This window comes from Cebus imitator, unplaced genomic scaffold (assembly GCF_001604975.1).
Source record: "Cebus imitator isolate Cc_AM_T3 unplaced genomic scaffold, Cebus_imitator-1.0 Scaffold444, whole genome shotgun sequence".
Taxonomy (NCBI): domain Eukaryota; kingdom Metazoa; phylum Chordata; class Mammalia; order Primates; family Cebidae; genus Cebus; species Cebus imitator.
The window spans coordinates 1,170,860-1,196,803 of NW_016107759.1; the positions used below are offsets into that span (position 1 = coordinate 1,170,860).

The 25,944-nt window shown below is 65.3% G+C and overlaps 1 protein-coding gene across 5 annotated transcripts in view; it reads left to right on the plus strand.

The window, feature by feature from the left end:
• The first annotated feature begins 120 nt into the window (after window positions 1-120).
• Window positions 121-25,944, plus strand: part of CACNA1H (calcium voltage-gated channel subunit alpha1 H) — a 63,174-nt gene continuing 37,350 nt past the window's right edge. For 3 of the 5 annotated variants that reach the window (XM_017510959.2, XM_037732260.1, XM_017510957.2), the window contains exons 1-2: window positions 124-208; window positions 515-831. In XM_017510959.2, coding sequence (XP_017366448.2) covers window positions 533-831 — 299 coding nt within the window. In that variant the 5' untranslated portion in view covers window positions 124-208; window positions 515-532. Of the gene's footprint in view, window positions 209-514; window positions 832-25,944 lie in introns of all 5 variants that reach the window. The other 2 variants (XM_037732262.1, XM_037732261.1) reach the window with 2 other exon arrangements.

Below are 25,944 nucleotides of genomic sequence, written 5' to 3' on the forward strand. Positions count from 1 at the left end.
CCCCCGCCCCGGCCTCGCCCGTCCGCCCGGCGGCCTCAGCGCCGCGCCGGGGTCGCCGCAGTCACCTCCCCCGGGCGAGCCGGAGCCGGAGTCCAGCCGCGGGCAGGAGCCGGGGGCCGGGCGGGCTGGGGGCGCGGGGCCGGGCGCCGAGCGGGGTCCACGGGGACCGGGCCATGCCCGCGGGGACGCCGCCGGCCAGCGGAGCGAGGTGAGACGCTGCGAGGATGCGCGCCCCGCTGCGCGCCCGGGACCGTCTTCAACTCGCGCGGAGCCTGCCAGGGAGCCCCGGAGCGCCCGCCCGGCTTCCCCTCGGGGTGGGGGCGGGGTGGGGCCGCGCAGCCCTCGCCGGAGGGAGGGAGGGAGGGCGGGGGCGGGCGGGGGCGGGGGGCGCGTTCGTCTCTAATGAGAAAAGACAAAGACATCCCGGCGGCCGCGGCTGTTCCCACAGCTCCGCGCCGGCAGAGGCAGGGCGGGGGCGTCGCCACGGCCCCGGGTCACCCCGTGTCCTCCGCAGGTGCTGCCAGCCGCCACCATGATCGAGGGCGCACGGGCAGCCGACGAGGTCCGGGTGCCCCTGGGCGCGTCGCCCCCTGGCCCTGCGGCGGCGGCGGGGGCGTCCCCGGAGAGCCCCGGGGCGCCGGGACGCGAGGCGGAGCGGGGGTCCGAGCCCGGCGCGTCGCCCCCCGAGAGCCCGGCGGCTGAGCGCGGCGCGGAGCTGGGCGCCGACGAGGAGCAGCGCGTCCCGTACCCGGCCCTGGCGGCCACGGTCTTCTTCTGCCTCGGGCAGACCACGCGGCCGCGCAGCTGGTGCCTCCGGCTGGTCTGCAACCCATATCCTTCCCGGCCGGCGGGGGGCGGGGGGCGGGGGGCGGGCGCGGGGTCCGGGGCGCGGGACTCCCTCGGCGTGCGCCCCCGCGCGCACGCTGTTGTTCCTGGGACCTGGTGTGGTATGGGCGCGTGGGGGTGTAGGGCACGGGCTCGAGGACGGCGCTCCTCAGAGCCTGGTGGCCGTGGGGCGGGCTTGGGGGGCCACGGGGCTTCCTGTCCCAGAGCTGCCTCCTGACGGAGAAGGTGGAAGCGGAGCCGAGCCAACCAGGAGCCACCGAGGGCTTGGAGGGGAGAGGAGCCAGGGAGGGAGGAAAGAAGGGAAGGTCGTAACTCCTGGAGTCCGCAAGGGTGTTGTCCCGAATGGGAATTTCCCCTTGACCACCCACTCCTTGTTTTCTAAAGGTCTGGCCCAAGGCAGGCTCCTTTCGGGGGAGGGGGAGGCCGGAGGAGCTGGAGTTAGGGGTGCAAACTTTTCAGCCGATGCCTGGTGGTTCTGTGTGCGTGGGGAGACCCGTGGGGCCTGTGAGCGGCTGCCAGGGCCTTTTCCATGGAGAGAGGCGGTGACGTTGATTGTGAACTCGCTTTTTCAGGCTGAACTCGGTGCCGCGGCTGATTTAAGTCATGCGCAGCTTGGGGGTGGGGGGGCAGGGAAGCAGCTGGCACTGCCCGGGGGAGTCCCTTCTCCCCTGCCCCTTCCCTGGCCGGGTAGGAAGGGGCAGCTCCTTCTACTCCTGGTGAGAGTGGCACAGACTTTCAGAGAAGGTTCCAGAACAGAGTTGGGTCAGGGCCAGGGGCATTTCTGGGATGCACACGGAGGTCTGGACCACCACCCCCCAGCAGGCAGCCTTTGGGGTGGGTCTCTGCCCAGCCTGAGGAGGGCCTTGCTCTGTGCCTGTGTCCAGACTGGGTCTCCCCGCCGACCCTTCTGAGCTAGCAGCTGGGTGGCCAGGAGGTGGCTGCCGCTCCAGACCTGGGGATGGGTGGTGGGCTGCCCAGGACAGGGTGGACACCGTGCCCAGACATCCCCCGTCGGAGATGGGAGGCAGGCCGGGAGCAGGAGCAGCGTGTGTACACTTTCCTATCTTGTGTGTTTACCTGTACAAATATTAAACACAAAAGAGGAATCTGTACCAAAAAAGTCATAAAGCCGGTGTTTCTCCTTCCCAAATCCAAACATCGGGTGAGTCAGTCATCTCTCCTCGGAGGAAGAGAAGGCTGTGGAGTCCTGGGGGCAGCGGGCCTGGCCGGAGGGCTGCCTTGCAGCCCCTCACCCGATGCTGAGGCAGCCTGGCCATCTCTGTAGCCCCAGGGCGGTGCCTGCGGGTGGGGGGGCGTCCCTGGGGGCCGCGGGCTTGACCCTTGGCTGAGGAGCCAGCCCGGCCTGGAGGGGTGGTTGTAGGTTTGTCTCCTCTCCACGGCCAAGGCGGGAGGTGGTCATACCCCTTTGTACTGGTGGAGAGTGACCGGGTGTGGGGGTCAGTGGGGCGGTGCTGGCAGGCCCTGGGGAAGGGGCTAGAGGGGACTGGAGGGATTGGGACAGGAGGCTGGCCCCAAGCTGAGGCCTGTGTTCCTTGTTTTCCTTGTTTCCAAACGTGTGCAGGCCAGAGACGAGAAAGAGCTGATTAGGGCCTGGACTCTGTCCTCACAGCCCTGGGTCTCACTGCCCTGTCCCCAAGCAGGAACTGGACTCTCCCGCCCCGGGTCTGGCTGCTCTGTCCCCTCTCGGCTAAGAGAGTTTTGGAGCCTGGCCCTGGTGTTCTGCGCTGGCTGCATCCCTCAGGGCTTCCAGGGAGGTGGCTTGTGTTGCCGTGTGCAGGGAGGGTGTTGGCTGGCTGGCCTCACAGAGGTGGGATGAGCCCTCCGGCGGGAGAGGAGGGTTGGGGCCAGCAGCGTGACATGACACAGGCCCTGTCCCCGGGCGTCCTGAGGCTCTGTCTTTGTGGGCTTCGTGGCCTGACAGGAGGAAGCTCTGGTAGCCGGAGAAGGACGTGGCGCTGTCCTGCTCTCGGGGGCTGGATGGTGCTCTCAGCCCGGGAGGAGCAAACGGTGGCCCATTCCTGCCGATGGGAGCACCCCTGGCGTTCCTGGGGCTGCCGGGCTAGGAGAGGTTGGGTGGTCGGCCTCCTGCTCCCTCGCATGGAGACCGGGTCTGTCAGCAGCACGGCCGGACGGACCCTCACCCTCCTCACCGCCGGCACCTCTGTCACCCGTTGACTGTCCCAGCCCCAAACCCAGTGATGTGGGGTGCCCCTGATGCCCTCCACTCTGGGAGACGTCGGAAGCGAAACTCAGACCCCAGCATCAATGCTCTCTTGGCCCCGTGGAAACACCCCTCTGCCAGTTGGAGTGGGCTTGTGGAGGCCCCCAGCCGAGCGGGGGTGGGTATGACCTCCAGCAGATGCCCGGCCTCGGAGAGAACCTAAAATAAGCTGGCAGGCCTGGACAGGTGGGGGACTGGCTGGCTCGGGGAAGCCCGTGTGGGCCACGGCTAGGCTTTCCAGAGCTCTCCAGCTTCCCGGGGGTTGGGGGGGTGGATCTGCAGGAGGCGGCAGGGCGGTGGGCGGTCAGTGTGGCCGGGACTTTGCCTGGGACCCCGGGTGTCCTGTGGCAAGAGGGTCCTTCCAGGGCCTCAGCCTCCCCACTGTGAGGCCCCAACTCCCTCCTGAAAGAGTGAACTTGAGAGGGAGGGATCGTCGGGTTTGCTCAGGGAACCCACACTCCGTAAAGTGACTCCATGCTCCCCAGGGGTTGGCAAAGTCCCAGCCGCTGTCCGCCAGGCCCAGCCTGAGCCGGGTTCAGTGAGCACGGGAAGCTGGGGGCGGGCCCGCGTCTATCCTTGAACCTTTCCGGAACCCCCAGGTAGACGCCCGCACCGGGAAACACGCGCAGGCCGGGGTGACTTCATCCCAGGCAGAGGAGCCTCCAAGGACGGCCTTTATCTTTATTGATTTGCTTCTGCAAAATATAATTGTCTTAGAACTTTCGGGGCGAGTGCTGTGTCTCCTACACAGGTTTATTTATAGCTGAAGGTGGGTGGGATCTGTGTGTTGTAGCCGGGCTGGGTTATGTGCTGCCCGGGATCCCGGGGTTCCTGACTCCGCTTCGCCTGCGACACAGCTGCCGCCATCCCGGCACATGGGCGGGGCGGGGGGGGGGGCAGGAATGCTTGGAGGAAGGGGGACTCGTCCTCAGTCCCTGCGAGAGCGAGGGAGACGGGCTGCGGGTGGGTAGGGACCAGAAGGTGACCAAGGGGGTGCTTGGGGGCTTGGGGATGGCAGGACCTCTTGGAGGCATCCCTAAGGCCCGGGCTCCAAATGCCCCGTGTCCGGGAGCTCTGAGAGGGGGAAGGATGTGTCAAGGTCATCCAGATGCTGTAGGGCAGAGTTGGGCGAGCCCGTCCTGGCTCTGACGGCCACGTGTTTGGCACAGCCCTGCCTAGGTAGGGACGAGCCTGAGACAGTCCTTCACGGCGTCTGTGAACGCTCGGTCCGTCTGTGAACGCTCGGTCATCATCAGGCTCCGTGGTTGTCCCCCAGGACTGTGAGAGGGCACCCGTCCAGAAGGGGCCAATCCCACCTTCTCCCGCCTCCCCGGGCTCCACATGCCCCCAGGTCCTGTGTGGGTAGGACGGGGGCCACTCCTCTCCCACTGACTTTGCCTTGAGGGACCCCCTTGAACACTGTCTCAGCAGCCTCAGGACATCTGAACTGGTCTCAGGGGAGCTGCCTTGGTTGGAAGTCAGGTGCCCCGGATGGCCTGGAGCTGTCCCATGACCCCTGGGCCTGAGCTCCGAGCTGGGGTCACTCGAGAGGGTGGGGCCGGGCGCAGGCTCCGTCACAGACCGGAAGCCCCTTCGGCCTGGCTGGACCAGGGTGTGAACACGACAGTGGCTCCCGATTGCGTCCGACCCTTGACCTGGCTTCTCAGCCGTGCTGGGGCGCCGTGTCCGCCAGGGACTCTGGGCTGCCTGCCCCTGCTGGGGCCCGCCCGGCCTCCCCTTGGCCCTGGTGCCCCTGCCCTCGCTCTGACAGGAAGGAGAGTCGCAGGGACGGGTCCACTAGTCTGAGAAGCCACCAGCTGGCCTCTCAGAGTTCTTGGGGCAGATGTGGGTTCCCGCCGAGCCCTGTGTGCTGCTCGGGTGGGGCTGGATGTGTCCCTGCCTCCTGGGCTAGGGTAGGGGAGGCAGGCCCCCCCCCCACAGCTGATCCTGTGCGGAAGGAAAGACACAGATGGGAACGAGATGGGAGCGTTGCAGGGGGAGGGGTGAGGGGCACTCCCACCCAGAGTGGGGGAAGCCGTGGGGGCAGCGTATTCTTCCCGGGCGGTTGGGAGAGGCCCCCGGGGATGACGGCAGGGCAGGGGTCTGCCAAGCGCCTGTGGAAGCCCGTCCCCGTGTGACGTCATCCCATCCTTGCCAGGAAGTGGGCATGATGCCAGCAGGCCAGGCTTACCCTCCGTGCCGGGCTACCCCAATGGACTCCGGCTCAGTCCCCCTGGGGAGGAGGGAGGAGATGGCGCCCACCGCAGGCCGGGCCCTGGTAGGGACTGCGGGCCTCCCAGACCTGCTTCTGCGGCCGGGGCTGGCCGGGGTGCAACCCTGGTGCTGCTGGGAACTGTCTTGGCAAGAGCTCTGGTTCCTGGCTGAGGGAGGCCTAGGGTGCACTGAAGCACCCCTGCCCTGCTGACCCCCCGGCCCCACAAGGCCCCCACTCAGCCAGCACCGCCTGCACTGTATGGGGGCTTGGGTTCACTGTCCTTCGGCTCCCGGACCCTTTATTGTTTGTGTTGTCCTTGGTGTTGACAGACCTCTGGGCCCATGTTTGCCCACCTGGTACTTCAGGGTGGAGGGAGTCCCCTGATGGAGGTACGTGGGGAGCAGTGCAGAGTGGGGAGGGACCTCTGAACGCCTGGCCTTGGCAAACGTCTCATGGCCAGGCCCCTGCCCCAGGCTGGCCTGATCCTTGTGACCCTCGGATGGCGGGGTGGACACTGGAGCCTGCGTGGGAGGAGGCGTTTGGACTGAGACCTGGATGGGGCGTGCCCAGGCTGGGGACCGTGAAGTGGGGGTGCCCGTATAGCCGACGGGAAGGAGGGGAGGGGCAGGGTGGGCCGTGGGGAGGAGGCCTGGGCGTGTGGCGGGTGGCACACTGGCATAGTGGCCCAGGCCCCCAGCTTGCTCTTGGGATCCTGTGGGGCTGTGAGGAAGCAGAGGGAGGGTGGGCTCCAGAGCATGGTGGGCTAGCCTGGGGGCCCAGGGCTCTGCTCTGCTTCTGGCTGGGGCTGCGACTGCTCTTTAGGGAGGGAAGGCCTGGGGGCCAGGCTTAGCGGGACGTTGAGGGGAGAGATGGGGCTGGAAGGCTGGTGAGGGCAGCAGAGGGCCAGGGGCTGGGAGAGGGCAGCACTGGTATTCCACAGGTCCAGAGGACATGGCTGCTGCCAGCCCTGAGGGAGCTCCTGGATCTGTGGGCATCACCACACTCCAAGCACCCAAACTTCATCCCAGTCGGGGCCGGCTGCGGGCGCCCTTCCTGGCCCGGTGCAGTGCTCAGAGGTGGTCCTGTGTCTTCCCCTCGCCTCGCTTGAGGGCTAAGAGCCCACCAGGCCGGGCTCCCAGAGCTGCAGAAGAGACGTGCAGTTCCAGGGTCAGGACAGGAGGCATGCGGGGAGGGGCGGCCTGTCAGACACCGGGGTGGGCCCACAGCAGCTCTGCCGGCCGAGTCCAAGGCGCGGCCGGGCAGTGAAGGTCAGGCAAGGAACGTGTCCCTTTTGTTGATGCAGATGTCAGCCGGGGCCCTCGGTCCAGCTGCCAGGGCTGTCGGTCCAGCCGCCTGTGCCGAGCCCGCTGTGGGAAGGGGGAACTGCCACGGCACCCCCCTCAAGTGGGCATTCACCTCCCTGGCACAGAGGAGTGTCTCCTCTCCTTGGCGGTCACCGTTGGCGTAACTTGGAACAACTCTTAAGCGTCGCAGCCCCAGCTTGACTCTGCAAGCTGGAGATTAAACAGCGGCCACTTAGCCTGGGCAGGAACCGGGGGTGAAGTTAGCCGGTTGCGCGGTGATGGACGGCCTGATTCATCGGAGATGGTGGGGGTGGGGCTCAGGGAAGGAGCCTGCTGGCTCCGGGCCCCTGCCCGGCTCAGGAGAGCTGGCAGCAGGTCCGGGCACCGTCCCCAGAGCGCTGTGCCCGCCGAGGATGACAGATGGGGACCGAGTAGCAGCTTGCCGTGGCGCAGGGGGTGTGCCACCGCCGCCACGTGGCCGCCGGTGTCCCTGGCCTCCACGCACACTCCTCGCCGGGCGGGGGTGGGCATGGGCAGACAGGGAGAAGTGGCCTTTGGCGGCGGGGCAGTGAGAGCCCCAGGGTTTGATTAGCAGGGACGGTTGATGAATGTGCTAAACTAGGTCTCCTTTGTGCTTGCGGGAGCGGGAGCCGTGGGTACAGAGAGCCTTGGGTGGGTGTGGCCGCCGCCTGCGTTCAGAGGCCCAGCGCAGCATCAAGCCAGGACGCCAGAGCGCCCCGTCCTTGGGTCAGTGGCCGACGAGGACCGAGGTGTCCTCCCAGTGCTGCCCACCCACCCTTGGTGCAGCCCTGGGTCCTTTGCCCAAGTTGGGAGCAGGGCTGGCAGGGGGAGGACCTGGAAGCCCCATGCGCTCTCGGGGAAGAGGCCCCTCTGGCCCCCGAGGGGTGTAGACCACCTTAGGCAGGGGCGCCCCCAGCCCGGCTTCAATGCCTGCGGACCCGGCTCCTACAGAGAAGGTCTCGGTTGAGGCCTCAGTCTTGGCCGGCCCCGCTGGACTCGTCTGACCTTGGGCGCCTCTGCCACTGGCGACTGATGGCAGCGGAGCTGTTGGGTGACACAGGGTGTTGGCGTTAATAAAAGCCATCACCGAGCAGGTGGCAGAGGTGGGGGCGAGGCCAGGGGTCTGGGGGCAGAGCTGTCTTGGGTGGCAGGGGAAGTGTCAGGAGCTGGGTGAGCCCCCGAAGGCTGGTGAGCAGACCACACCCGAGGCCCTGAGCCTTTTCAGGCGCGTGTGAGGCCCGAGGTGGGGGCTCCTGGTCACTGACTGTCCCACCTGGGCTCTGCCTGTCCCCGAGGGCAGGCTCCAAGTGGGGTTGGGGTAGGGAGGGCTTGGAGCCCCCCTCGGGGAGCCCTTGCCTCCGTTGGCCCGGAACCACCCTGCGTTCTCATCCCTTCTCCCCTCCCCAGCTGTCTGCACCTGGGTGAGCACACTGGCGGGGGGTGGTCATCTGGGGGCCCCTCTCTGCCTTGAGGACTGAGGTGGGGACACCCTGAGGTCTTTTTTGGGGAAGGCAGGCTTTAGTAGACCCAGATGTTACTCAGCCTCACCTGGGTGGAGCCCCCTGGGGTCTCCCTGGCCACAGGACTGGGGCCAGCAACCCCTGCCTGCACGGGCAGTGCCTCCACGCGTGCCTCAGTTTCCCCATCACACCACATTGGTCTGTCATCTCGGTCACTGATGGAGCGAGGCAAGGGGCTGGATGCAGTCCCGGGAGAGAGGCTGTCGGCCCCATCCCATCATTGGGGGCCAGCGCGGCGCCTGCTGGGGCACAGACCTGTCCCCACCCTGCCCTGTCCCCAGCTCTGAGCGGCAACCGGGCCTGTCCCCAGCTCTGAGTGGCACCCGGGCCTCTCCCCAGCTCTGAGTGGCACCCGGGCCTCTCCCCAGCTCTGAGTGGCACCCGGGCCTGTCCCCTTGCCACAGCTTGCCGGTGGGATCAGACACATTAATGGCGGTGCTGGTGAGGCTCTGGGGCAGATCTTTCTAGAAGGCAGCAGGGCCCTTGCGGTGGGCCAGGCTGTGTCCCGTGGAGTCCCAAGTGGGCTGGCAGAGGTGACAGCGAGGCCCCTGCTCCTGGCCGTGTCAGGTGACATCATCTCCTGGGCACTGCTCTCCTCGTCTGTGAAGTGGGCTTGCTGCCCTCGTGGCCTCCAGGTGCATGGCAGGGACTCCTCATCCCCACCCAGTCACCGGGCCGGTGCAGGACATGGGACCCCTCCAGGACTGAGACCCCCGCCCTGGGCCTCCAGCCTCCAGAGCTCCATGGGCCATTGCTGTCTGAAGCCCCCGCCTGTGGCGCTGTCTCCCCACCCTGGCCAGGGTGTCCCCACCCACCCTCACAGCTGCGAGCAGGGATGCAGGTGCCCGGGGAGGCCCCCAGCACCTGCTTGTCCCCTTCTTGCTGCACCTCGGGCCCCCTGGAGGGAGAGAAATGGTCGGTGAGCAGGGGGAGGTCCGCAGTATGGGGAGTCGGCCTCTTGCAGCGTGAGTCGCGGTTGGCTGTCCGCTGAGTCAGGCTCCTCTATTGAGGAGTGGCCCCGGGGAGGGCGCACACTGAGGCGTGAAATCGGTCGTTCTGAGCCCTTGTTGGCGCGGGGGCGGGGCTGCCATTGTCTCTCTGTGCCCTGGTTAGAAGTCGCCCCCCACGGGCACCTGCCGTCCTAGGAGGAGCCGAGCGTCTTGGGACCCTATGAAGGGGTCTGGGGCTGCACTTGGCTCTGGTGGGCAGGGGTGGGGGCCACAGATGGATGAGACCTGGGCCCTGCTGTGATACGGAGGCCTGGCCCCACTGATGCTGGGAGGCAGCGTCTAAGGGGGATCAGTCCGCCAGGGTTGTGGCGTGAAGGCCCAGGAGGTGTGAGCATGAGGGGGATGGCCCCAGGCTGCTGGCCATGGCCGGGCAGGCCCGCAGTGGTCATCGGCCCAAGGCCCCCGGAGCCCCTCTTCTCACGGCCACTCTGTGGGTACCTGGCCCTGCAGCTACCCAGAGCTCCCTGTGGCTGTAGCCCCAGAGGCTGTGGGGGTGCCGTGGCCCCTGCTCCTGCCTGCCCAGGACTTGAGCACGGCTGACCCTGTGTTTGCTGTGTGGCCCTTGCTGGTTACCTAGCCTCTCTGTTCTGTGTCCTGAGCAGGTGAGGGAGCCTGCAGAGAGGAATACGTATGGGTCAGTCTGCCCCGGGGGCCGACTCCGGGTGCGGAGAGGCCACAGCCTCCTCCACTAGCTTTGCCATGGACCTGGAGGCTCAAGACTGGGCCCTGGTGTGCAGGGCAGTGGTGGGGGCGTCAGGGGCCTCCAGTGGGGCCCAGGTGGGGTGGGGCCCGGGAGGCAGGTGCCGGGGCACGGTGCAGAGCTGCTCGTCTCCCCAGGGTGCCTCATGCTCTCAGAACGGGGTGCTGGTGTGGCCTGGGAGTGTCCAGTGAGCAGCCGTCCTGTGCCAGGCAACTCCTGAGCCACAGCCACACACAGCCCGGCCCGACCCAGAGGGGAAACCCTCTTCCAGATGCCCAGGGAGCAGCCACAGCCTGTCAGGAAGGTGTGGAGGACGGCGTGATGAGCCAGCCTGCATTAGCGCCTCGTTAAAATGCTCAGTAGCTTGTCCTGGGCTGCTGGGGGCAGGAAGCTGGCCGCTGTCTCTGAGGATGGCTCGGGGCACTGCCTTGGCTGGTAGCTGGGACCACACTCGCCCAAGCCCACTGGGCCCCGGGCTCTGGTGCCAGTGCTGACCACACCCTCAGGGTGTTCCCGGCAGGTGCTGGGGTGGGAGGCCCTGGAGGCCGCCTCCTCTCCCTGGGAAGTCTGGTCGTCCGGAGGAGGGGCTGGACGATGTGGCTGCCACCTTCAGTGCCTGTCTGGGGACCCTCCCGCCTGTGGCTCAGCGGCTCAGCTTCCTGTAGGTTAGTGAGGTGGGGAGAGGCTGTGTCTGGCTCAGCTGCCCCGTTCCAGCCGAGGAGCAGCCGGTGGCGGGGCCTGTCCGTGGTGCTGGGGCGTGAGGCTTCGCGGCCGCCTGCCGGGTATGGAGGTTGGCACAGGCATGGGGGCACCTCTCCCTCCTCTGGAAGCCTCACACGCCGGGGCCCCGGGCCTGCGTCCCCGACAGAGAAAACCCAGGACGCCCATTTAATTCTCTTTGTGTTTCAGGTAAAGAAGGTGGTTTTGGGCTGGGGGTGTCCCTGCAGTGTTTGGGGCGTACCGTTGTGCCCCAGCTGCAGGGGTGCAGCACAAGGCCCCTGGGATCCCTAACCCTCAGCTCCAGGGAAGCCTGTCCTGTACATGCTGTTTTCTGTTTTGGAGACAAGGCCTCACTCTGTGGCCCAGGCTGCGTGCGGTGAGGCAGTCACGGTGCCCCATCTCCCATGTTCAAGCAATTCTTCTGCCTCAGCCTCCTCAGGTGCTAGAATTAGGGATGTGAGCCGTCATCCCTGGCCTCATACTCTGTTCTTTTAGTCTGATAACCAAGACAGCTGTTAAGTGGCCCTTGGGTGGGCAGTGGCTGGGCACGGCCGCACCAGCATTCACTGCTGCACAGCGTGGCACACGGTTGAGACCTGGGAGTGACCTGGCATCAGAGACCCTTTGGACTCCCCGTCAGTGAGGCCCCAGCCCTCAGGCCCACAGAGGGGCTCTCAGGGTCCCAGTGGTAGAGCTGGGGTCTGGTGCCACTGCCCTCACTGGCCGGGTTTGGGACACGCTGCTCCTGGTGGGGGCGGCCGTCCATGGCCCTGGGGTCTGGAGGAGGCATGGGTGAGCCTCTGGCCCCGTTTGGGGTTTTGGGGGGTGGGTTGAGTCACCCCTTTTGCTGCCCCGGCTTGGCAGATGTGTGTGTTCTCCTTGGGCACAGCAGACGGGGCCCCTCTGTCCAGCATGGGCTGACCTCAGGGTGGTTCGGCTCCATGAGGTTCTGGGGCGTGAAGGACGCCCATGCGAGGCGGGAACAGCGGTGCTACCTGCAGGGTGAGGAGGGCCTGAAGGGGCAGGAGGAGCGGAGAAGGTGTTGGGGTGTCTGTGGCCCAGGAGTGGGTGGGGGTGTGGCGGACACCGGCTGACCGCCGTGGTGCCGTTGCTGGGGAGACGCGGGGAGGACCGGGGGGCACACGAGGCACAGGCCCCCGTGGAGGAAAGTTGTAGAAGCCAGAGGCGGTGTCTCGGGTGGCCAGGGTGGGCCTGGGGGCAGAGACTCAGAAGCCGCAGACGCAGACCACGGAGCGTGTGTTTGGAAGCTGGGCCTGCCGCCCTCCCGGGCCACGCTCTTTTGTGACGCTCCAAAGCTTTTATTTTCTAACTTTCCGTGGAAATCTGGGTCACTCGAATAAGGAGGGTGCAGACGATGGTCTCAGGGAGCCGTGCGGGCCAAGCTCTGGTCCAGGAGCCCCAGGTGGGAGAGAGGCGCCTGGGCCCCGGCACATCCGGGCGTGGGGGTCAGACAGCACAAGCCTTTCCGGAGCCACTCTGCCTTCCGTTCTCCTCGCCAGGCACAGCCGTGTCGCCCGGAGGCCATTGCCAGGTGGCTCCACCCTGGGGACACCCCTCCTGAGAGCGCGGCGGCCGCCTTCACCCGGCTCATTGTTCAGGTGGCTCCCGGCTCTCCTGAGGCGTGTTGGCCTCCCTGCCAGACCCACCCACCAGCCCAGGGTTTCCTTTCTCTGGGAGGTTTGGGGCTGGGAGATGGTGGCCCTGCTCTCCTTGAGAGGGTCCAGTGGCCCCTGCCTGGGAGATTGGCAGCGTCTGGGGCCCAGCTGGCTGTGTGGGGTGAGGGTGGCAGGCATGCCGGCCCGTGCATCTTGTAATGGAGGTGCCTCCTTCTGCGCTGCGGCCCCTTCTTGGTCCTCCTGCTGCTGGCGCTATTGGGTCGTGTTCCCATTTGTGGGTTGGAACTGGGCGACTCTAAGAGCTGAGGCCGAGATTTCTTGTTTGTGTTTGAGTCTCACTCAGACTCAGAGGATGATGAGGCCTGTGAAGGGGCAGGCAGGCCTGAAAGGCCAGTGGGTGTCCGAGTGAGGGTGCGTCCTGCCCCTGGGACAGCTGGGGTATCCACGAGGGAATCCGTCCTATCCTAGAGCAGGGTCTCCACTGGCAGCTCTGTTCTCCTGTGTCTAGAGCAGAAGACAGCCTTGCGGCTGAGACTCTGCCACCGTCCACAGTGCCCCAAATCCCAGCCCCTGCGTTTGTCTCAGGCCGGACCCTGCCAAGGGGGAGGATGAGGCTGGAGGGGCCTCTGGCTGGCAGCACCATCTCATATCTGTTCTAGTCTTTTCCCAGTTTGATTGAAAGGTAATTCGTCCACCACCTGACCCCCTGAGAAAGCATCCACTTCGGTCGTTCTGTATCCTCGGGTTGTGTGGCCCCAGCAGGTGTGGGTCCCAGAAGGTTTCCCTCGCCCTGGGAGGAAAGCCTGTCCTTAGCTGTCCGAGACCTCTCCCGCTGGCCTGCTTTCCGTCTCCCAGGTTGGTCTGTTCTGGACGTTTCCTGTACGTGGAGTCCCACGAGGCGTGCGCTCCTGCGGCGGCTTCTCTCCAGCTCCATCCTCGCCGCCGCGGCGCCCTGACCCTTCCGCGTTGGACGCGCCCCTGTGCGGACGTCCGTGGTGTTGATTTGTTCACCGCGGGTGGACTTCTGGGCCGTTTTGCCCTTTGCTGCTGTTCATGGTGCTGCCGGCACGTCCCCGAACCACGTTCTGTGGAAATCCCGGCTCTATGCCTCTTGGGTGTAGATCTGGGAGCTGGGTCAGGCGGGAACCCTGTCTGGTCCCCGGAGGAACGGCCAGGCTGTTTTCCAAAGTGCTACCCACCTGCTAACCTGCCTCTCACCCCCAGCTTTTGGGTCCCTGAGCGATAGTTCTGCAGGAGTGAGGGCTGGCAACCACACCCAGCCTGAGTCCAGGGCTGGGGGCGGCAGACACGGCACTTCCTCTCGTCGCCCACCCTTTGGGGCATCTCGTGTCGGAATGGCAGCACCTGACCTGCCCAGTGAGCTTTAAATGGGGTCTCTGCAGGGGCCTGCGGGGTTTGAGCCTCCTGTCAGCAGCCTATCCTGGCAGGTGGGGACCTGCCGGCCGCCCACGAGTGTCGGGAACCTTGGAGTCCTGACGCACGGGTGTGGGGGCGGTATCGGCGCGGAGCTCGGAGCAGGCGGGGTGGCGCGCGGGGTGGCGCCCGGGCCGCGGGTGGGAGAAGCTGGCGTGTGTGTTTGCGAGGCATCCATCCCTCCATCCGTCCTCTGGAGAATTTCAACACCCACACTTGGAATAAAAAAAAATTATTAATGAGCTTGGTGCGGTTGCCATGGGAACCTGTTGCTAATGAATCTCTGGGGTTTCCTGTTACCTTTGCCGAGGAAGGCCGGAGCGACGCTCCTCGCTGCCGCAGTGCTAGTGGTGGGGTTGCCGTGGCAACGCCTGTGGCTAACCCCCGGCTGCTCCCGGTTGACCGGCCCGGCCCGCGTCACATAAAGCGGTTTGGCCCCTGCAGGCCCGCTCCTGGCTAGAGACCCCAAGACCCCTCCCCCGTTTCTCAGAGGAGCCCACCCCTGCTTCAGGGACACAGCCAGACACGGGAGACAGAGGGGACACCTGAGGTTCCCGTCCACGGGGCCGGGGTGCAGGTGCCCAGTAAATACTTGCCAGGCCACTGCACGGAGCACATGGGGCCTTGGGGCCCAGATTGTTCCCCAAGGCTGCCTGGAGGTGGCTGCTTGTCCCCAAGGCCTGGCGGGTGCACCTCTGTCTGCCCCAGGCCCTCAAGTTGGGGGATGTTTTGTAAGGAGCCGCTGTGCCTGGGCCAGGGATGGTTTTTGTGGCGCCTGTTCCCTGAGAGATGGACCAGAATTCCCCTGAGGCATGGGGTTGGGAGACCAGGGGCGCTCCGGTTGGGGAGGTGCCTGTGGGACCCCCCACAACAGTCTGTGCTCACCTCACCCCATGAGGGGTCCCACCATGTGTAGTCTGTGTGGATGATGGCCACCCAGCAGGGAGTGTGGTTCTAGGATGGGGCCCATGATACAGAGAGGCCCCTGGGCAGGCGGGGAGGCTGCCGGACTTGGGACTGTGGCTCCTTGGTGGCTCAAGCCACTCTGGGGGACCTGTCAGCTGCCCTGCCGGTGCCCAGGTCACCCCATAGCTGGGGAGATGCACCCTGCCGGCAGGGAGGGCTCCCTGGAGGTGGTGACCCCAGGATGACCCAGTGTGTCTCGCAGTGCCCCCCAAGGCCCTCACACATTGTGTCCAGCTCATTGCTCTCCAGACCCTTCCAGAGTCCCAGGACACTGTGCCCCACCCTGGGTGCCTTGTCGTAGGGGGATTGTGACACCCTCCCCAGCCTTCTTTGCCTCCGCTGGAGCCTGAGGCCTGAGGAGGGGTGAGGCTGAGGAAGAGTGAGGCCCGAGGAGGGCTGAGGCCGAAGAGGGGTGAGGCCCGAGAAGGGGTGAGGCCGAGGAGGGGTGAGGCCCGAGGAGGGATGAGGGCTGAGGAGGGTTGAGGCCAAGGAGGGGTAAGGCTGTCTGCATTGGACCCGTCTATCTTCCTCAGCCCCCTCCCCACTTTGGGGGCCTTGGGGTGTCCTGCTCTGAAACACCCTGGCCCATGGCCTCTAGGAGGTGGGCTGGGGCCACCCCTGCCCGTCTAGGGTGAGTCTGTCCACAGCGGAGTCTTGGGGTGAAGCTGAGGAGTGCTCTGACCAGGGTCCGAGTGGGTGGGCGGGGGTGCAACGTAAGCACACAGTCTTGGCAACAGGCGATGGAGGGAAGGTTCTGGACCATTCCAGATAACAGCACGCTGGGTGCACATCGGAGAGTTTGCCTGGCAGTGGCTGGTCTTCCTGCGGCGGTGTGGGCGCAGGGGTCAGGCTTGCCGGGGGGTCTCAACCCCGGACGCAGACGTGGACAGGCACTGGCCCGAGGCTTCCTTTGCAGCTGTGTTGGCTGTGGGGTGGCAGCATGGCCGGCAGGCAGGTCCTCCTGCCGCAAACAGCACTTGGTGAAGGGGTGGGCATCAGATGATGCCTGAGCTGTCCGGGGACCCTGACCTGCCCTCCCACTGTCTGACATGGGTATCATGGGCAGGGCTGGTGGGGTGGGCCCCAGGAGGGTCAGGAGGTGTTCGCCTTAGTCCCCACCAGCATGGCCACAGCCCCCACGATGCTCCCAGCAGTGGCTTGGCGGGCGCAGTGTATGTTTTGACTTCTCTGGAAGCCCCGTGGGCAGCGGCCCCAGGCCCCAGCCTCTCACCCTGAGAGATCTCCAGAGCTCTGCGGGCCGTGGTCCCGCCTTCGCCCCATCAGCTGGTTCCTGGGGTCCTTGTGCTTCCCCTCAGAGCTCTGAGAGGCCCCAGCCAACTCTTCGAGGCTGGCCACAGGCCCGTGGGGACAGCTGACGGCACTGTGGGTGTTGGGGGTGCGGGGCCGGCCAGGCCGTGCTTGTTCCCAGAGTCATTTGTCCGTCTGCCTTGCAGGCCTGGTCCCCAGGCCCAGGGTGAGGGGGACGCGTCCAGAGCCCAGGAGCGGCTCCCTCGTGAGGCCATCCAACGCTGCAGTCCTGTTGGGAAGCGCCGGGCTTTGGGGCTGGGCAGCCCGGGTGTTTTTCTGAGCATGTGAAATATGGCCTGCCTGCGGGTCAGGATCAAGGATGTTTTAATTCCTAATTTAGACTGTTTATGTGCAGGGCTCAAGTCCCGGTGGGGAGAGACAGTGTGGGCTGAGCACCCGCCACCCCGCCTCTCCAGGGCGGTCTCCGGCTTACAGAGAGCTCCCAGCCTGGGTGGGTGTGGGGTCTGCCCCTGGGCGTGCCAGAGGAAGGGCCTGACCTCTGACCTCTGCACCCTGACCCCAGGCCACCTGGGTGTGTCCAGACTACAGGGCCACTCAGGCCAGCTGGTCCCAGCCCACTCCCCCCCACAACAGGCAGAGCCCTCTTTATGAGGGGCAGCCCCTCCCCACGCCTTCGGGCCTTTCTCTGGGATGGGGGCCTGAGGTCGCGCCATGGCCATTGGAGGTCAGGGCTCCCTGGGCCGGAGCCAGTGGGACGGCGAGAGAGGCTGGGCAGAGGCGTCTGTCGGCCTGGTCAGAGTCTACCATGAAAGACCCGTAGAGACACGGAGGCAGGGGAGGGGTGGGTGCGGGAGGAGGGGGACGGTCACAGACCGTGAGCACCACGCCCCCCACCCCGGCCTGCGCCCCCCAACAAGCCTGGCGGCCGTCCGTCAGCCTTGGGATCTCGGGGTTGTGTTCTGACTTTAATTGGGGAACTTGTCTCTCTGCCCAGTGTGAATGATCTGCGGGACTGGGCCGGCTTCCTTGTCAAGCTGACCGAGTGTCGGGATCCTCCTCATGCCCCCACGATCTGGACTGGGGCTTCCGGTGCAGCGGCCAAGAGACGGGGCACGGTGGGTGGGGCAGGTCCCCACTGAGCCCCCTCTTTCTTGAGGGCTGTGCAGGTTTCATTTCGTTTCTTTGGCTGTTGGCTCCAGCGCCGAAGCTCAAGGTTTAAGGAGCTGACCCCACGTTGTCTCCTCGGCCCAGCGGCTCCCATGTGGAGGGTCGGGGTGCCTGGTCTGAGGGCCACCTGCTGCCCGAGGGGACAAGTGCAGCCCTGCGCGGGTGCCCCAGGACTGGTCCAGAGGAGACCCAGCAGCCAGATGTTGGGACAGGGCAGCACCTCCCTCCAGCTCTCCCCCCACCCGCCCTGCCCACCGCGCCTCCCTCCCTCTCCCCGCATACCCTCAATTCCTGGTCACGGCCAGGCCTTCGTGGCTGCTCAGTCCCTCCCCTCCCCCAGCTCGTTCCCACCCACACTCTGCGGAGCCCCGGAAGCCCCAACCCTGCCCAGGTGTCTGCTTGCCCTCTCGTGGCCCAAGACCACCTTCTCGTGGGGAGGTCTCTGTGGGGCCCTCCCTGGCAGTCTGGGGTGTCTGTGGAAGTGGGGGGTGTCGTGGGGCTTTGGGGGCTGTCAGCAACCCAGGGTGATCTTAGGGGGTAAGAGGACAAGGCCCAGACCAGCCCGTGGCCCTGGGACAGGCTTTCCTTAGAAAGGCGCTGGAGCCCTGGACGGCAAGCTTCCCCAGCCCAGTGGCAGGGCTAGGAGCCTGGAGGAGGCCACCGTGAAGCTTCTGGAATCCATGTTTGAATGGAGATGGGGTGGCTTTTATTTTCCAGGCAGTAAATTCCGTTGGCCGCCATAGGAAAGCAGAGGAGCCTCAGGCTGCTTCTGCCCCTCGGAGCCAGTGGTCCCTCGTTTCCAGTTTGCCAAGGCCGTCTGGGACCGGCTCCATCCCTCCACACTCCTGGGCCGCCCCTCGGCCTGCGGCGACCACGCCCCCGCCCTGGAGTCCCTGCAGCTCTGGGCAGCCTCCTACCATCCATGCCTTTGCCCCTCCTAGGCTGGGCAGACGCTACCCCCACCCAGCTCCGTTTCTGAGCACCCACTGGATCTGAGGGCACTGTGGATTCAGGCCAGGCTGGCTCAAGGTCCTGGGGTCTCTACTGGCCTTGGCTGAAGTCTGAAGCTGGCCTGCAGGTGCCAGGGCATCCCCAGGAAGATGCTGGGGTGGGTGGGGACCCGGGCTGCAGGTAATAGGTGTTGAGGGCGAGAATGGCCACATGCCTCGATCCGGCTGGCCCAGGGTGAGTCTGCTTTTCCCGCCTGGCAGTGCCACTGGAGCTTGGCAGGGAATGGGGATGGGACACCCCCACAGTGCGTCACCTTGGGGCTTCCCGGTTGAGTGGAAAGGCTGCTTGGGAGCCAGGCCATGCTGTCCCCAGCGCCCCAGGCTGCCTTGGGTCCCCTGCCTTGTCCTTAGGCTGCCTCCAGGTACCCTCCTTCACCTGGTGCACTGGGGCTGGCCTGCCTCCATGTGGGGTGGCCTTGGGGTCCCCAGCAGGTCGCGTGTGCACCTGCGTGTCATCACACGAATCACCCACTCTGTGGAGGGAACCCCGAGGCGTGGGAGCCCAGGTAGCCCGCACTCGGGATCCTAGCAGGAGCTCCCGGCTTTCCTAATTGAACGGTTTATTATGAAAGGGGCCTCTTCCCCATAACTGGCTTACTGCAGCCACAGGGGCAGAACTGCTTGCATGGGTGTGTGCCGTGGAGGTACATGGGGTGGCCTGGGGCACCCTTTTTCCCGGGACACCCAGGGGCGGGGTGGACGGCTGCTGCCTGGGTGCATCCCAAGGGCTCCCGTCCGGGCCCAGGGCTGTGGGCCATGAGGACTCAGAGATACTCGCCTCCGAGGTGGAGCAGGGGCCGTGATCAAGGTCGGGACACTCCGTGGGGATCCTGGCAGTCACTGGCCATAAGCTGTGACTGTCCTTGGCAGCCGACCCCAGGACACCAGGGACCTGCCAGGTGGGCGCTGCCTGGAGGAAGGGGAGGTGTGGGGCTGGTGTTCCAGGGTTGCAGACCTGCCCTGGGCATGTCGTGGCTGTCCCGTATGGCTGTGGGCTGAGGGGCCTGGGAAGCCCATGCCCTTGTGGATATCGGGGTGTCAAGGTGTGGGTGTTACCTGGGCCAAGGCGGAGCTCCTGGTGTGTTGAAGTGGCTGATGGTGCAAAGTGGAGGTGCCCGAGAGGCCAGGGCTGGATGGGGGCAGCAGATGATGGGGTGCTGGTGGCCACGCTGGGAGGAACGGGGTGCAGTTTTGTAGGGGTTTGTGCGGGTGACATTGGGAGGCCCAGGAGGCGCAGAGGTGGCCAGAGCCCCAGGGTAGGGGGCCGTTCTGGGGCATCCGACGAGGTGCGCTCCCCGGTGGCCCCCAGAACAGTGGCTGCGCCTCTGGGCCGAGGGACCCTTCACCCCGGTGTGGATGGACTCCGGATTAAGCTCAAGGGCCTCTGCCACTGGGCTCGCTCTCACTGTTTACTTTTTTAGTATTTAACACGAGGAATTTTGAATAATTATTTACTAATTCACTTAACCACAATAATAAGCTCTTTGTATGTGAGTGTAACGTGGTCTTTTATGAAAAAGGGTTATGTTTCTCAAAGCATAAAGATTCCATGAGAAGAGGGGCTTTGTTTTGCAATTTTGCAAGACTCTGCTGCCTGGCCTGGTGCAAGCATGGGGGCAGGGGGCTGTCAGAGGGTCGAGGGAAGGAGGTTGGGACTCCCCGGCTGTGCGCAGAACCAGCAGGCTCACCCTGGGAGAACTTCCCCCTTCCTTCTGCAATGCCTCCAGCTAGAACGCTTTCCAGATGCAGGGACGAAAGCAGAGTCCCCTGGGAAGGGCAGCACTCCTTTCCTGGCAGCCTCAGTTTGCCCCTCCCTCTCATGGCAGCTGCTTGAAATCTCCTGGGGGGGCTCCTGGGTTCCAGGCCACCCCACGGCCACGGGCCCGGTGCCTCCCTCTCACTCTTCCTGGAGCCCACCCTTAATGGGGGCCAGAGCCCAGGACATGGAGGTAACTAACGCTCCACAGCAGCCAAGCGTGAATTGCTGCCAGGATGGGGGGGCTCCATCTCGGGGTGCTGGCATGAGGCTGTCACCAGTGTAGTCAGCCCAGCCCACCTGGCCCAGCCCAGACTCTATAGAAGCTGGGGTGTGGCCACGGGGAGGGAGGGCGGTGTCCCGTGGCTCTCCGAGGAAAGCCCCTCCTGTGCTCAGGGCTGTCTGGCCTCCTTCCCCAGCAGGGGCCGCAGCACCTTCCAGAATACAGCAGAACAGTGTGTGTCCAGCCCCCCGCTGGGAGAGGAGAGGCGCCCATTGTTAGTTTAAAAAAAAAATGACTCAGACAGTTCACAGAGCCTTCGTTTTCCTGCCGGCTTCCAGGAATTCCGATCTGACTTAATGGATCCAGTTGTTGGTGGATCGATTCAGACATGGGCAGCTGAACGAGAGCCAGGATGGGCGAGTTGGCGCGGCCTCGAGGAGGCTCCCCGGGGCCCAGGTCTGCGGTTGGCTGGCGGTGGGCAGACAGGCGGCCAGCTGTAGGCACCCACCCCACCCCCACCAGCCAGGCCTGGCCATGGCTCCGTGGTGGGTCTCAGGGCTGCAGGGACTGTAAGGCCAGGTAGGCGGCGGTTCCCCTGCATCAGGAGGCCTACTGTGTGCGCAGGTCAACACCCACAGCTCCGCGTGACGTGAGGCCCTGCTGCACGTGAGGTCAGTGTCCACAGTCCCGGTGACATGAGGCCGGTCTGTGTACGCAGGTTAATGTCCACAGCCCCCATGTGGTGTGAGGCCCTACTGTGTGTGTAGGTGTATCCACCATGGGAAGCCCTTCCTCTTGAGTTCTGGGGACCCCCAGGAGGACCACTCACCTCCCCGCAGGTCCATTTGGTGGATTTGCATTGTAAAGGCCGGCTGTGGGGCAGGGCTTTGAGGGAGTTGACAGGAGACAGGGTCTGGGGCCCTCAGACTTCCCTACTGCTGTGTCCTCGATTCTGCTGGGTGTGGCCTGGGCTGGATGCACCCCTGCCCCCGCCACCCCGTAGCCACCAGCTCCTGAGCCCCACTCACTCTAGGTCCCGTCCTGCCCCAGGTGTTCCAAGATTGTCTTTCCCTGTGGCTGTGCCTCGTCTGTTGACCCTCATGTCCGAGGACCTGCAGCATTCCCCGACACACAGTAGGTGCTCAGCAAATGCCTGAGGGAGGAAGAGGAGGTAACCAGGTCTCCTTCCTGGAGGAAGATCCTGGGAGTGGGTTTTGACGGCTGAGTAGGAGTGGTCCCAGGCTGGGGAGGTAGGTGGGCGGGGGGCATTACAGGCAGAGGATGAGTTGGGGCCGGGCTCGGAATAGCGCATTGAGGGGCCTGTGCCAATGGCCCCAACTGTGGCAGGCCCTGGGCTCCCATCCTCCTGCGGGGAACCCCAGTGCAGGCCCTGCAACAGCCCGGTTCCTCCGTCTGCTCCTGGCCTGGGGCGGCCATGTTCCCAGGACGCCCTGGTGGCTGCTGGGGCACAGCCCTGTTCAGGGAGGTGCCTCCCGATCCCATCACCCGGGCCCGGGACACGCCGTATCTAGCGGGCTCCGAAGGCGGCGCTTTCCACCTGTTCACAGATTGGCTTGTATGATGGCTCAGCTGAGTTCTAGCCCCGGGGAATTTCAGCCCATTAGACACAATCGCCGTGGGGTAGAGATGTTTGTGCCTAGCGGCTCTGGCTGTTGGTATGGCACTCGGCGCTCTAATTAGTGCCAGAAGGGAGCCTCCCCTGCCACGTGGGGGGCGGGCAGGGGCGTGGCACAGCAGCAGCGTCTCGGAGCTGCCCTGCCCACCCTTGGGTCCAGCTGCGCGGACGGCCGGGCATGGGTCTGGGAGGGCTGTCCCTGCAGAGTGGGGTCGGCCACCCCTGCACTTGGCGGCACCTCGGCCTCTCCCGGGACACCAGCTGCCAGCTCTTCCTGCCGGGCAGGTGTGGCAGTGACCTGCGCCTCAGGGGCTGGGGGACATGGGGCCAGTACTTCCCACCACACTCGGAGGTGATGGGCTTGGGCTCCTTGTGGGGCCCCCATATTCGCATCTCAGAGTCCTAACCCGCCCCCGAAGTGCCTCAGAATGTGCCTGTATTTGGAGAGAGGCTTTAGAAGGTAGGACCAGGTGAGGCTGCAAAGGGTCTGAATCCGGTCTGACCGGGTCCTGGTAAGACACAGGCGCAGAGGGGTGTCGGCGGCGTCTGCAGGCCGAGGATCACGGCAGCCACAGGAGGAGCCGGCTCTGTGCATACCTTGGTCTCCAGCCCCAGCCTCCAGGCTATGGGACAGTGAGTGTCTGTGGCTTCAGCCGCTGCCATCCCAGCAGACCACCCTGCAGCCGTAGAGGGACCACACTGTCCCTCAGGGCCCTCTCTGTACCTGGCTGTACCAGGAGCTCCTTGGCAGGTTGGGCACAGATGCCCCTGCCCCTGTCTCCACTGAGCTCCAGAAGTCAGCACTGGGCTGAAGAGATGTGGAGGGTGTGGCCGGGGAAGGCAGGTGTGGCTACCAGGACGGGGGGACCAGACGGTGACATCTCCCCAGCAGGGCAGCCCCCGCTCCCCTCCCAGCCCTGCCGTTTCCCAGGGGGACTAAGTGAGGCTCTGTGATCCCTGCCAGGTCGCAGAGACCCTCTCTGGTGGTGAGTGAGTGCCTGTGGCCACCAGGCTGCAGAGGGCATGGGCTTCAGCCCGCCCTGCACGTGGCTCCCAAGAGCCACCCCTGGGCCTGGCTGTGGTCGTCCCAGGAGCAGGAGCTGTGTTCTCACCTTGCGCACCTCCGGGGCTGATGGAAGGGGTGTGTGGCGGCCCTGTGGGCGGGGCTTGGCCTCCGGCTCCTGGGCCGGATGAGTTGGGGGTCCCTGACCTCAGCCACTAGGCCGTAGTGGATGGAGGCCCTGGCTGACCAGGCATCGGGCTTGGCGGACGCCAGGGCCTCCCCGCTGTGAGGTGAGGGAGGTGGGAGAGCAGCCGCTGCTGAGTGCCGTCTCCGTCCTTTGTAATTAATTTGCTTATTTATCGTTGTTGTTTGAGACAGTTTTACTCTGTCACTCATGTTGGTGCGGTCTCAGCTCACTGCACCCTCCACTGCCTGGGTTCAAGCAATTCTCCTGCCTCAGTCTCCTGAGTAGCTGGGATTACAGGCACCCGCCACCACCCCTGGTTAATTTTTGTGTTTTTAGTAGAGACAGGGTTTCACCATGTTGGCCAGGCTGGTCTTGAACTCCTAGCCTCACGATCCACCCTCCTTGGCCTCCCAAAGTGCTGGGGTTACAGGCATGAGACACCGCACGCAGCCCATTCTTCTTTTTTTTTTTGATACTGAGTCTTGCTTTGTTGCCCAGGCTGAAGTGCAGTGGTACAATCTCAGCTCACTACAAACTCCACCTCCCTGGTTCAAGTGATTCTCCTGCCTCAGCCTCCCGAATAGCTGGGATTACAGGTGCCCACCACCATGCCTGGCTAAGTTTTGTATTTGTAGTGGAGACGGGGTTTCACCACGTTGGCCAGGATGGTCTTGAACTCCTGATCTCAGGTGATCCCCCCACCTCTGTCTCCCTAAGGGCTGGGATTGCAGGCGTGAGCCACCTCGCCCAGCTCCATCCCTCTTTTTTTAATAAACACCTGGTTGTCAGATGGCACTGAGGGGCCGGCTTTGCAGGGACAGGGCGAGGGGTGTCATGTGGATGGACAGGCAGCCTGTGGGGTGCCCTGGGGATCCCTGTGCCTGCACACCGGCTGAGCCGGGCGCCCGCGTGAGCACAGGTGTCTGGTGTGCGTCCTCATTGCAAAACACGGGGTGTTACAAGCACGCGCTGGCCTCCACACACAGATTGAGACCACGGCGTCACTGGCAGAGCATGCAGAGGTGAGAGGGACTCGGGCCGCCGTGGGCTGGGGAGGAGGGTCTTACAACTGGGGGGCAGAGCAGGGGCGGAACGGGTGAGGAGGGGGTATGCCAGGTGCCTGAACCTGCGATCTCATCTAAAGGAGAGCCCCTCGTGGCGGGGTTGGAGGTGCCCTGGGGCACAGAGGTGGGCCCCATGTCCTGGCGTCCTCGAGCCCCCTCCGGGCACAGACGTAGCCTCTGAGTCCTGAGCAGGGGTCGAAATCGCAGCCAGGGTGTGGGAGGCCGAGGAGGGGCTGCCCTGCGTAGCACGTTGAGGGAGGAGTGGCCCTCCCGCTTGCCTGACCTTGGCTTTCCTGGGGCAGGGGTCCCCTCGGCCACCGTGTGGAGGAGGACGCAGGGGACACAGGTAGGGCCTGGACAGGGCAGGTGGGGCAGGGAGAGATGAGACGTCGTTTGGGGCAAGAGTGCAGCGTGTGCGGCAGAGGCTGGGACGTCGCCGGATGGTTTGTGTCGCTGCCGCAGGGAGGCCTCTTCGGGGAAGAGGACCAGAGTGAGGTCAGCCCTGCTCCAGGCCGCCCCTGCCCTGGACCCCCCGGCCCAGCATGCGGCCTGGCCGCCCGTGTGCTGAGGACATACCTGCTGGGCTATCTGCAGGGGCTCACCCCGTCCTCCCGCAGGAAGGAGCCTGGGCTGGACTGGCTTTCTGGACAGACCCGGGGTGGAGCTCCAGGCCACGTTCCCATGGAAGGAGCGCCTGGTCCCCTGGGGTCTCTAATTTGGGCCGCGGCAGCTGTGCAGTGGCGCTCAGGCAGTTATTTCTGGCCTGGAGAATTCCAGCCTGGAGTAGGCCCGTCCCGGGGGCGGTCTGTCCTCTTCCCCAGGGTCCTCTCCTAGCTCTGTTTCTGCTGCCCACGCCTTTCCCTTCCCCGCCCGGGGGCATGCGGAGCCCTCATATGGGGACCAAGATGGGCAGGGGTGAGGCCAGAGGAGAGGCTCTCTTGCCCGACACAGCCGGTCCTTCCATCTCCTGCTCCCAGGACAAACCAGCCTGACCAGGTGGCCCCGACGCGGGGCAGCTGCTGAGCCCCCGGCTGCACCTGAGCCAGCCAGAAGTCTTAGGGCCTGCCCCGTGTTCAGGCAGAACACGTCTGGGTGCTCATGTGCCCACGGTACTTGCGGCTTTGCCGCACGCTGCCACCAAGTGGCAGGCGGGGTCTCCGAGAGGCTTCTCGGCCCGCACAGCCAGGCTTCCTGCGGGTGCGGGGACAAAGGCTGGGACCATGCACTCTTCCACTCGGTTCTGCCTTGAAAAGTTCCGGAATCAAGCTCTTTATTCCAGCTAAGTAGGTAAATTAGGTCTCTTCCTAATTAGCATGGCTTTTAAAATGTGCACAGAGTTAGAGGGAGCTGATGGCGTGTGCTCCAGCTCCGCGGTGGCCCCGCGAGCCAGCCGCTCCGTTGCCCCCAGGAGGTGGGGTGTCCGCCCTTGTCTCAGGCCTGAAGAAGGCGGTGCGTGTGCTTGTGGGAGCACAGTGTATGTGAGCCTGGCCCGTGCAAACACAGGCGGTGTACACACATCACACACCCGAACCAGACACGCAGCCCTCACACACACGTGCGCCCTCACACAGAAATGCACACAGGCCCCTGCTGCCGCCTGTCCCAGGCTGCTGTGTGCTTCCCGTCCTCCCTGTCCGCCCACACAGAAGGGCCTGACGCTCCCAGGCGAGAAGTTGCAGCCCAGGGGAGCCTGGTGATTCCCCGGGGTTGGGGCAGGGGCGGGGTCCATGCCTGAGACGACTCAGGCAATGCGACCATTTCAGCCCCTCCGGTGGGTGGCGGGTGGGAGGCTCTGCAGGGTGGGAGAGCCGGGCCTCCGCCCACCTGCTGCAGCCCCGAGAGGACACAGAGGCAGAGGCCACTGTGCAGGGAGGAGCTCCGTTGAGACGGAATGTTCCGTCAGCCGGGAGTGAGCCGTTCACTTGTGGAGCGGCCACCTCTATCCCCTAGGTGGTGGCCTGTGGTGGGCGTGGGCTCCCTCACCCCTGCGTCGGGGGAGGTGCTCTCCCAGGGC